The sequence below is a fragment of the Pygocentrus nattereri genome, chromosome 15 (assembly GCF_015220715.1).
Source record: "Pygocentrus nattereri isolate fPygNat1 chromosome 15, fPygNat1.pri, whole genome shotgun sequence".
Lineage (NCBI taxonomy): Eukaryota > Metazoa > Chordata > Actinopteri > Characiformes > Serrasalmidae > Pygocentrus > Pygocentrus nattereri.
The window spans coordinates 27542378-27554138 of NC_051225.1; the positions used below are offsets into that span (position 1 = coordinate 27542378).

General features: G+C 36.6%; 1 protein-coding gene across 1 annotated transcript; it reads left to right on the top strand.

Annotated features, from left to right (window-relative positions):
* The first annotated feature begins 4702 nt into the window (after positions 1 to 4702).
* sult6b1 (sulfotransferase family, cytosolic, 6b, member 1) lies at positions 4703 to 11046 on the top strand. The gene is made up of 7 exons (XM_017721913.2): positions 4703 to 4995; positions 5797 to 5906; positions 6529 to 6618; positions 7132 to 7258; positions 7662 to 7756; positions 10403 to 10559; positions 10703 to 11046. The coding sequence occupies exons 1-7, from the start codon at positions 4800 to 4802 to the stop codon at positions 10828 to 10830; spliced, it is 903 nt and encodes a 300-aa protein (XP_017577402.1). The 5' UTR covers positions 4703 to 4799; the 3' UTR covers positions 10831 to 11046.
* Positions 11047 to 11761: the final 715 nt, after the last annotated feature.

The following is an 11761-nucleotide window of genomic DNA, read 5'->3' on the forward strand; positions in this document are numbered from 1 at the left end:
AGTTTTTCAGGCTTCACTTATTCCCAGAAAAGCTGTTGAGTAATCAGCATTCATTTCCAGGGCTGTCGTGCCTAAGCACTGGAGACAGCGACACAATTACAGCAGCCCTGATGAATGCAAATCAGGAGGCCACTGCCGCAAATAAGAAGATGAAAAGCTCCTGTCTAATTAAGCAACTCAGCATGGCAGTTCTGCTGCAATGAATGCTCTCAAAACAGAGTCTAACAGAAATGGATTCAGACGCACAAAAAAAACACCTCTTTTCAGTTAATTCCTCACTTTTGAAAGGCTACACTTTTGTAGCCTATGTGTATCTTAAAAGAGTAGTCAACTTTTGTGTAGCCATTATACCTTTGGGGCCTTGAGGTACCTAGAAACTGCTGAAGGGCACAGGAGTAACTGTTCGAGCGACACACAAGAATCTAAAATGTCTGGCATCAAACCAAATCTAAAACAAATTTACAGGAAATATAAAAGAAACCGAGACCAAACAATAACCAAATTATTATAGTTTTATGAGCTCTAATGCAAAAAGGTTCAAACTTGTTAACTCTCCACAGCAACTACAGTCTGGACTGCAGACATTTGGGTTTGAGATGAAAATATAAATATGAGATAACAGATGAGAATTTCAGCTTTTGTTACCTGATATTTACAAGTTAAACAATTTAGAACACGTCACCTTTGACAGACCACTCATATTTTAGGCAAGCAAAAGTACAGAACAGATAGCCTTAAAGTGACTGAAATAACATTTCATATTTGGTTACATATGCCTTACCTCTATTAATCACAAGCTCTGCTTGTACATGTTTAAAATAGTTTCTGAAAGATTTACCACGCTTTTTGCAACCAAGTCTCTCTCAGTGTGTGTAGGCAGAAAATCTACAAAAAGTGACCATCATTGCAATATGTCGCTGTGTTTATTTGCCAAGCTCTAAATCAGCTCCACTGTAGTGGATATATATATTAATTAAACCACAAATACATATTGTGACCAACCTCCAATGTCCAAATGAGTTTCCTTATTTTGGTAAATCAAGGTATTCCAGTAGTAAAGTAAACCAAGAACTATCAAAGCCATGTAGGCCAGTCTTTATATATTTCACATCAATGGCTCACCATTGTGTGTTTAACTTATTGCCACATATTGCTAAATCATTTGACAAATGCAATATATGCCAATACAATGATAATACTTTAACATTTTTAAAATCTTTTTTTACTTTCTATTTTCTTTCAACTATGCCTTTGTAACTATCTTTGCAAAAGCCTTTGTGAGGCTCGATCTCAGGATATCATATGCTATATTGTTACCTAATGCCACTGTGTATGAAAAGTGCTATACAAATAAACTTGAATTGCCTAATAAGTTATGTTGTCCTATTCCCATAACCATAACAAAAGTCATTATGAACATGCTTGTATGACCAGCCAAAACAGCAGAGTCACATTATAAAGAAAAGCAGATGGCTCGATGGAGAAGACGCCTATACATCACTGACAGCTTCATGGCTTGAGGGAGGTGATGCGGGCGGACATGAAAATGCAAACAATAAAACTGAGTACAGCTATGCAGGCGTACGTGAGAAGAAGAATAGTGACAAGTGAGATCATTAACTGCGCTCTCTAAAAACACTCTAGGGAGAGCCACTTTGGAGTTTGTTCCAATACGGGACACTTTTGGTATCTGGCACAACCTTTTCAGAAAGGAATCATTTTAAGATCCCGCTTAATGTAAAAGCTTCCCCAAAACCCAATTTAAAAGGAGCAATGTGTTGTCTAAATAAACACCGGAAGAACTCTAAAGTTCTGATTCAGTCATTATCAGTGAGACTCACTTAATGCCACTGCTACCTGATACTAGTGTTACATTATTCATTCAATGTTAGGGTGTCCTGATTGTCCACATTTAAAAGCACACTTTTAATGCCATTTTCAATTAGCTCATCTGTGACTTACACCAAGAAGGGCAATGCTACAGATATCAAGTAGTAAGACTATACTACTACTACTACTACTACTACTTCTACTACTACTACTACTATTACTACTACTACTACTATTACTACTACTACTATTACTACTACTACTACTACTAAGATTTTCTTCTGTAGTGGATTTCAACTACTATTATACAATTACTATACAATACTGCTACACTGTAAAATGTAACAACTGCACTAATTTTTGGGGGTTTACTTTACTTATCTGTTACACTTGCAAATCTAAAAAATACCAATGCAAATCTAGTAACACATATTATTTCTTGCATAATAATTAGGTACATAGGTAAAGTTATTTGAAACCAATTAATTTGCACATACATACTACAGAAAGGTGGAGTAACTTAATCTGAACAATTCAAACCAACTCAAAAATGAGTTGTTGAGATAGTAACTCAGTCATTTTGAGTAAAATCATTTGTTAGCATATTTTGAGCTAAGGTAACTTTATTCAAGTCTATGTACACTATTTTGTATATACACTATTTTTATTTAAGTTGACTTTATAGGTAGGTACAGACAGGGCTGGGTTTACGTACAAATGATTGGCTTACGCTTTTCATGTAACTTTTTGACAACTTTGGACATTCAAATGGGATCTTTGAGTTGAATCAACCTGTAAATAAACCCGCAGTCAAGTTCAGTTCAGTTCAGTTCAAGGGCAGAAATTATATTGTGACTGCCACTGCTAATACTTCACTATTACAAAATATATTTCTGTTACTGTACAACTACTATTACTATTACCGCACTATACACAGTATGCAAAGGCTTGGGTGGGATAGTTAAATGATATTTTTTGTTGATGTTCAATGTGAAAACAGATATGCATCTTCTGCAGAGAACACACTTCTGTGCAACCATTTACTTGCCTAATTCACCATATTGAGGAAAAAATAAAACATGTGGCCTGGACAAAAAATGAAGGGACATTTTATATTTTTTGTTTTTTTCCATAGAGGATATGAATAGTTTCACTTAAAAATTAATAATATGGAATTGCCCAGGTTGTAAAAATGTTTGCATATAACTGTTTAGCATTATTTATTGCTATTCAACTACTACACTATATACTACTGCAACAGAGTTGGGTAGTAACAGAATACATGTAACAGCATTACATTATCAAGATAAAAAAACACAACTGTAAGTTACAGTAAAAAGAGTAAGCAGATTCCAAAAAAATTAGGTGATTACAAGCAGGATTACATTCATACCATATGTGGGCAGACTTGTCACTTTTTGTCTAAATTCACTGTATTTAATGCTAAATTTATGCTATAAGTTGTGTAGATGTGAGGAGTTTTGTTTTGCTTTTTTTTTTTTTTACTTGGGGAAGAAGATGGGTGGAGGCTTCTGCTGCCAGCTGAGATTTCTGAGGAATCCCCTTCTCCAGCAGCAGTTCACAGCCTTAGTAAGCATTTTATTTTTTTATTGTCAGAACTGAGATCTGCAGCATTTTCCTGAACATATCTGAGCAGTCGCTTAACTTTGCTTTTACACATCGCTAATCTGATCTGGAAGAATATTTTATTCTCTTTTGTTGCTCTGTGAAATTCTGTAGTTTGACTAGTTATTTTGTGAACATTATCTTGCCAGATTTTAATGCCGAAGTGAGCTAACATTAACAAACAGCTCTGAGTTGTGAAAAGAGAGTTTCATTTGGACATGTATTGTTTCTTCCTTCAACAGTTTTTGAATGATGGATGCAAAATGTTAATGTGTGTAAATGACCATTATCTGTAAGTATGACAATCAGCTCCCTCTTAAGTTTTCGTGTAAATTAATGTCCTTTTAAACTAGTAGTACAAATTAATCATCGAAGTCTGAGCACACTGCTCCAAGATGAAATCTTATGAGCCTGTACAGCCTTTAAGCCAATTGTTTGAGGCAAAATATTTATATCACTTTATATCACATATAAAATATCACTTTGCTTCATAAAACTGCAGGTTTTATGTTTGCTGAAATTATTTTTAATAACTTCCCGTCTTTATTAATATATAGGTTTAAAAATAAAGTAATTCAAAAGTATTTTTTTAAAGTAAGATATGATAAAGTAATCAGATTACATTCCTTTCATATAGTAATTTGGATTAGGTTACAATTATATCATATACAGCTAATCAGTAATATATAAGGGAATGCATTTTTAAAGTAACTCTTCATATTATACAACTACTACAATGTTATGACTACTATGTATATGCACTACTATTATTACTACTACTACTACTACTACTACAACAACACAAGCTTTTGCTACTATACAACCACCTATACCATATATACTACTACTCTACAACTAACAATAATAAGAACAATTATCATTGCTATTATTGGTTATTGTTAATTTATTTTTTTTATTCTAAAATATTCTAAAAAAAATTTTTTTATTATTAAAATAGGTTCCACTCCCAGTTTCAGAGTTATTGCATCATTCCAGAATGAAAGTGTGTGAGACACGCAATCAGTGACAAAGCATTAGAGACTTATTGACAAAGTGAACAGGCTTATCAGCCTGAAGCACGCAAACAACAGCTTCTCATGCAAGCCATTTGCGTGGGGGAGGGAATTCCTTTTACACACACACACACACACACACACACACACACACACACACACACACACACACACACACACACACTCTCTCTCTCTCTCTCTCACGCACACTCTCCCTCTCACGCACACTCCCTCATTGTTTCTTATATAAATACACTCCTCTTTCCCCAAAGGGGGCTCACTCTACAGTCCGCAGTCCAAAAAAGCAGAGCATTCTGCAGCAGGACCAACATGGCAGCTCCAGCCTCTATAAAAACCTTTGAGTCAAGAATGGACAGGGGCATGAAAATGAAAGACGAGGAAAAGCTGTATAAACGAGACGGAATTATCTACTCCACCATCATGTCCCCACCTGAAAACTTGGATGCTTTGAAGGATTTTGAGGGCAGGGAGGATGATGTGTTTCTGGTGGCTTACCCCAAGTGTGGTGAGTAAGGCCTGAGTCATAAAAAAGGGACTTTTTAGCCATTGCACATACTTTTAAGCTGCTCTCTTGCACGTCTGCACAAGCAGAGCAGCTCTTGTTATTCTGTTCAGGAAATATAGGGGAAGGAGCAAAGCAGGATCAAGTTACATATTACATAATAGCTCTGGACCAATCAGCTGCTTACAGTTGTGCTATGTGGTTTTTGGCTGTCTCTCCCCTCTAAAGCTCAGTTACACAAAGTTCATGAAAGTTTAAGACTTTACTCAACCAACAGGTTGTTTGGAATGTACTATGGTGCCTTCAAAACCATAACACTAAACAAGGACAATGCACTCAAAAGAAAGGCTGGTTAAAAACAATGAAAACACAAAAAATAATAAATAAATGTGCCAAGTGCATACATAGACTGGTGTTAACTAAAATGCTGTGACTCATCACAACATGGACCTACAGCTGCATGGGGGCTTATTTTTGAACGTAGACTAGTGTGGCAAGACGAGTAAGACTGTAGTTTTATGCCTGAGGGAAGAAGTTTCAGCAGGTTAATAACCACTAGTTTTCAATCGTGTTTTCATTACTAGGAATTTCCATGACTGCAAGATGACCTGCAGAACTTTACTTTGTCTGACTCGGGCATAATCTTTACTGTGGCTTCCGTTTTGTCAACAGTGCAGGTCATTATCTACATTTATGGTACAGATACTTGCAGAAACAGAGGAAATGACAGACCTAACACAACCAGCTAACATCCACCCACCACCACACACACAGAGATATCACTGAACTTATGGTTTGTCTCAGGGTTCAACTGGATGGTGGCAATAGTGAAGAAAATCATAAATGCCTCTACTGGAGTTACTGTCCCTGAAAGACCCCCCATAATTGAATTCTACCCTCCACAACTTCAACAGGTTTGTAACTTTCCTCTTGCGACCTCAAACTGCCTCACAATATCTGGCTGCCACTCTGGACAGATACAAAAAGTACATCTCTCAAGTCACTGTTCAACCTTCAAGACCCTTACTTTGGCGTAACTTACATTTTAGCTTAATTTTAGTTCCCACTGAAGTGACTTATCCATTCTCCTCCCATAAATTTATACTTTTATGGCAACTGTTGCTCAGCCATATGGCAAAGGTCCCTTTCAACTTATGCTGTATTTGGAATGGTTGCTTATTCACTACTCACTACTTGAACTGAGTGAGTAGCGACCACAGAATGAACGAAAAGTTATCTATAAAAATTTGAATTACACTACGACCTGACTTACAGCATATATAGTGCATAATATCTCTAACAGGGAGTGATTTTGAACACCTTTCTAACAAGAAACTGAACTACACAAAGTACACGGTTTTAGTTAGTGTAGTGTTTAGTGTAGTGTAGTTAGTTAATGTGTTATAAATGTCCTATATATAAATTATTCCCTAACTTAGCGATAGTTAAAAGAAGCATGGATAGATCACAACAGCTTTCATAGTTAGAGTTGTCATAAAGTTGGACCTTGAACTTTTTGCAATGTTTGTGTTGCAGGTTGTAGGGAAGGAGCCATCACGGAGACTTTTAGGAACACACCTTCCCCCAAATGACATTCCTGAGTCTTTTAAGGCCAAGAAAACGAAGGTCAGCAAGTATAACTCTACTCACAAGACCCTGGTTTCTATATAACTAAAAATCAATTCATAATATACTCTGATGATTGTCAACACAAGATGTTATCAAAATTAAAACCAAGTCTTAATGCTAGTCGTCATTATGTCTCAGCAAACAAGCCAGAGGTGCTGCTTGACAGATGTGAGCAAGTTTAGATGTGTGACAAAGGCCTAAAATGTCCAACAATCTTTTTTTTCTTGTTAGCTGATTAAAGTTCTCACAGAATGATTAATGAGGACCAACAAATGGAGGTCCATTTACACACCAGGTCCAGAACAATTTTTCATGAAATAGTAAAAAGACTTCCCACAGTAAACGACATGATTTCCACCCCAAGTATGTTTGACACCACCCTTTGTGTAAAATGTGCATTACAGCACATTAACATTAATATGACATAAATATGCTTATATTATTCTTAAAATTTTCTGCCACTAGCATCACAGGTACTGTACTTAATCTGTCCGTGTCTTTCGGCCTCAGATGTTGGTGGTTTTCCGAAACCCCAAAGACACAGTCGTCTCTTATTACCATTTCATGAACAAAAACCCAGTCCTTCCCAAGACTGCGTCCTGGGACAAATTCTTCTCTGACTTCATGGCTGGTGAAGGTGAGTACTCAAAAGTTTTGGCTTTAACTACCATTCAATCACAGTACAATCAGTATAATCTCCAAAATAGTAAGTTTACAGTAGAAAAAAAAAACTGTTTAGAGAAGATGAGTGAACTGGCCCACTTTGCTGTCAGAGGGAACTAAACATTACAAAAACATTTTATTTCCTATGTAATTTCCCTTCCCTTATTATGACATTCTGAAATAACCTACAAATTAGCCTATATTATACCATATTAGCTCATATTATACAAACAACATACATAAGCAGACTTCACTCTTCCCTTTGTGCTTGATTTGCAATAAATAACACATCCTCAGCGTCCTCACTTGTCTTCTTTACATGCTGATTTTGAGTAGGTGTGTCAGTGTATGTGAAAATTTGCCTGTTTTCTGTGCAGTACCCTGGGGTTCTTATTTTGACCATGCTCTGGCCTGGGAGAAACACATGGATGACCCTAATGTGATGATTGTGACTTATGAGGAGCTAAAGGAGGTAAGAGATCATTTTTGAGCTAAACTGCTTGTCTGCACATCAGGGAATGAATGTGATAGCTCAAGCAGTCATGATTAAACTTGTTTGTTGTAACAGATGAGGGCAAAGATCAACAAGCATCTTGTTTTGCTGGTCCAGTAGTGGCAGTGACAGTACACATTGCCTCAGAAATATGACCGTGAGCATTCACTGGTACGTGCAGGCCAGTTAAAATATGTGGGAGGCTGAACGAAGGCACAAACAAAAGCAAAAAACAAGCAGTACACAGAAAAAGTGATCAGCTGAAGTGTGTGAGGTGTGTGCTAATACTGGAGCCCTCCGTAAGTCATCTCTTAATGAAAGAGTTCATGTTTATTTTAAAAATAATATTTATACAGTTATTTTCCTTTTGGCCCAAGTGTCAAGACATGTTGGTATCTGAAGTTGGTTTCCTTTGTTCTCCATTGGAACTACAGGGCTATGTAGCTAACATGGAATGCAACCAGAGCACAGAAGATCCCAATTTCATATTCAATGTGACGTAAGTCATCACAGTAGACAAAACATTACAGCAGTGACAGCACTTACGAATGAGAATGTTGACGACTCACACATTTCTTTATTAAGTTACTTGCCTAATTTTTCCATGAAAGGTGTGATTCATTTTGTGAAGCAATTTCCGTTTTCTGAGAAGAGCAAGCTTAACAGGGTCTACATTAAAAGATTCAAGAGTTTTATTGTCATGTGCACAGCAGAACAGGCAGTTGCACTGTACAATGAAATTCTTACTTTGCTGTTCCTCCATTCACCATATATACTCTTAAGAGAATAAAAAAAAAGAACTCTAAAAACTACTACTAAACTACTACTACTACTACTAAAAAGTAGGCTACTGCAGCTGCTATGGCAATGCATAGGCAAGTGGTATAGAGTTAAAGAGGGCGAAAAGCCCTCTGTGATCAAGAGAGAGAGAGAACTTTGAAAATATGCTCAAAAGACAATAAAGCTATAACTGACTACATTAACTTTACTTCCAACCTGGACAACACTGGCTATATTCAAATACACAACAGACAGCTTACTGTAACTGACCTCATTGGGCAGGTAATTCTTAAAGACCTTGCTTAGCTCACTAGTGTCCGTCATCAAACGAGTGACATCTTTTGACCCTGATAAGGATACAAAAAACAAGCCTCCACATCAGAGACATAAGGAGGACTTTGACTACATTCTCATTTGTAAATGCTGCTACTGCTGTAATGTTTGTCTACTTTGATAACTTCCGATACATTGAACACTGAAGCGTAAAAATGGGCTAAATAATCACACTTACCTCAAACTGCATTAAGTTGTTAAAGGAATAGCTCAGAAAAAAAGAAGAACTAACATGTTGTCTGATGTCTGTAAATACATGACCACTGGCGACCTTCCTTCTAATCTTCAGGTGAAAAATGACCACTACATCTTCAATGGTTCAGCAGTTACATTCCAGCACCCGTACAGGTGCAAAGATGTAAATGATGCACCATTTAAGGTAGAATGGAAAATCTGAAGAAGTAGATGACTTCACTTTGATGAAGATTTTGCATGATATTCTTACTAAATGGGACTCTTGCTAGTTTGCCAAAAGACACATTTTGTTTATTTCTGCACCATCAGTGAATCGGTTTCTAATATTTTAAAGTACAACACGTCTTTTGTGGTGCATTCGGTCACCAGAATAGTACTACAAAGTGGGACATTATGCAGCTGATAATGTAGTTCCAATTTTAGCTTAAATGTTTAAATAAAGTCTCTCTATGTTACTAAACCGTGAAGTAAATAAATTAAGATTTTTGCAAGTATTTTCAAAGATAAGAAAGTCCAGTGTCTTTAGCAACATTAGCACAGCATCTCTCTTTGTAAACTAAAGAGGCACACGTCAGATATGAAACGCATCTTGGCTGATCAACGATATCTAGTGTGACAATTACTATATACTAATATTAATATTGAGCACAGACTCTTAAACTGAACAGGCCTCTATGCAGGTAAACACTCTCATAGCTTCATATCTTGCATAGTAGTTTTAGAGTCGTTATAAGATGTTAATATTAGTTATGGAATATGAAGTTAATAACTGACTGCTGTTGCATGACTGAGGCTGGGCCAGAAGACTGGTGACCAAGAAAAAAGAAAAACACACAAACAAAAAACAAAAATACACGATTTCTTATCTAAATTTCGCTTTAAAGTCTCATGGCAACAAAACAAATATGTAGCTACCACCACATATGAAACTGATGCACATCTGATTCTGAAAAGACCAGATATGCATGTTCACAGCTCTGAAAATATCTGATCTTTGTCACATCAAGACAAAAAAATGGATTTATGCCACTTGAACCTGGTAATGTGAACTACTAATGCTAACTGGTGAGCTACACTATTCAATAATCTGCATTAGCAACAAACTCCAGTACCAAACCAAAGAACCCAACTTAAGACATCAAACATGTCTTGACTGATCAACTACAATAGAGTAAAGGGAAAAGAATAAGTGGAAGACTGAGTCTATTTGATTTTTCGCTGAACTGTTCTTGTGCTTGGTTTATTTTCAGCACTTGTTGCAGTGAATAATGCAAAAGTCCTCTTCTGCAATGACACTGTGTCCTTCTCCATGTCTAGAACCCACCAGAGGGCATAAAGAACGTTGCAGATTTCTTCAGTTTTCCTCTAACAGAAGACCAAGTCATGAAGATTACTAAAGAGACCACTTTCAATGCCATGCTGGAGAGCTCCAAAAATTCCCATGGCAATTTTGGAAATGTCTTCTTCCGAAAAGGTGAGTAAAATCAAAAACTTGTCAAAAGTAAACATGTCTGAAACACAGATAACTGTGATTAAGAAAAGTGCAGGATGACATATTTGGAACAAATCAAACAAGTGTGGACACTTCCAAATGACTGCTATTTCTCTCTCGATCAGGTGAAGTAGGTGACTGGAAGAATCACTTCAATGAGGCTCAAAGTAAACAAATGGATGAAGAGTTTCAGAAGAAACTAGCAGGAACAAAACTGAGTGCCAAGATGAAATATGATTACTACTGCCAGTAAATGAAGAACATTGGAGCCACAAACAGTATATGCTATTTGAACTAACTGATGACTATGCACAACGACTGACAAAACCTCATGGATCATTCCAGTCTGAAGTACTTTATGACTTGAAGTAAAACATAATCTGCTTAACTTTTTAAAGCATAGGATCTTATACACATTGCTACTAATCATGTTGAGTTTATTAATAAAAATTGAAATGTTTTAATGTTAGTCTTGATAGCATCTACTAAAGGATTATTCCAATACTTCACCAGGAGATGGTGCAGTGGCTCTCAGAGAAAGAATTTTTCATTTCTCACCCCTAGATACAGCCACTGGCTCTCATGTACAAATAATGTAGGTAATAAGATTTGCATATAGTTTACACTCACATGCTCTACTTACAACTGACTCATGCTCCATCTCGGAATAGCATGTGAAAATTCTTGCCTAAACGTGGGATCTTAGATGAAATGTCATTATGGAGAGTCTCCCTCTTCCCGTCTCCATCCTCAAGAGCCTGCTCTCCAACCTAATGAGGCCTAATCAGGCCAGGGCCCCTGCAGTGCAAAGCCAATCAACAGGAGATGGACAGAACAGGAACAGGAGATATTGAAGTCATTATGAATATGAACAATACAATAATGCAGGAAACATAGAAATTCCATAAACAATCCAAAAAAGAAAACTGCCTATTAATTCACTAAAGGAAGCCAGTCAGATGTAATTCCCTATATAGAAATACAATATACTACATTTTCAGCATGTTCCAAAATATATGTAGAAGATACTGTACTACATTATCAGCATATTACAACGGGGCATGACTGAGTCTGGAGTGGAAGATTGGCAACAAAAAAATCTCCATGTTGGTCCAGTTAGCAATCTAGCAAACTCACTAACCATGAACAGTAACAAAGGTGAACAAAATTGAACTTACTCATGG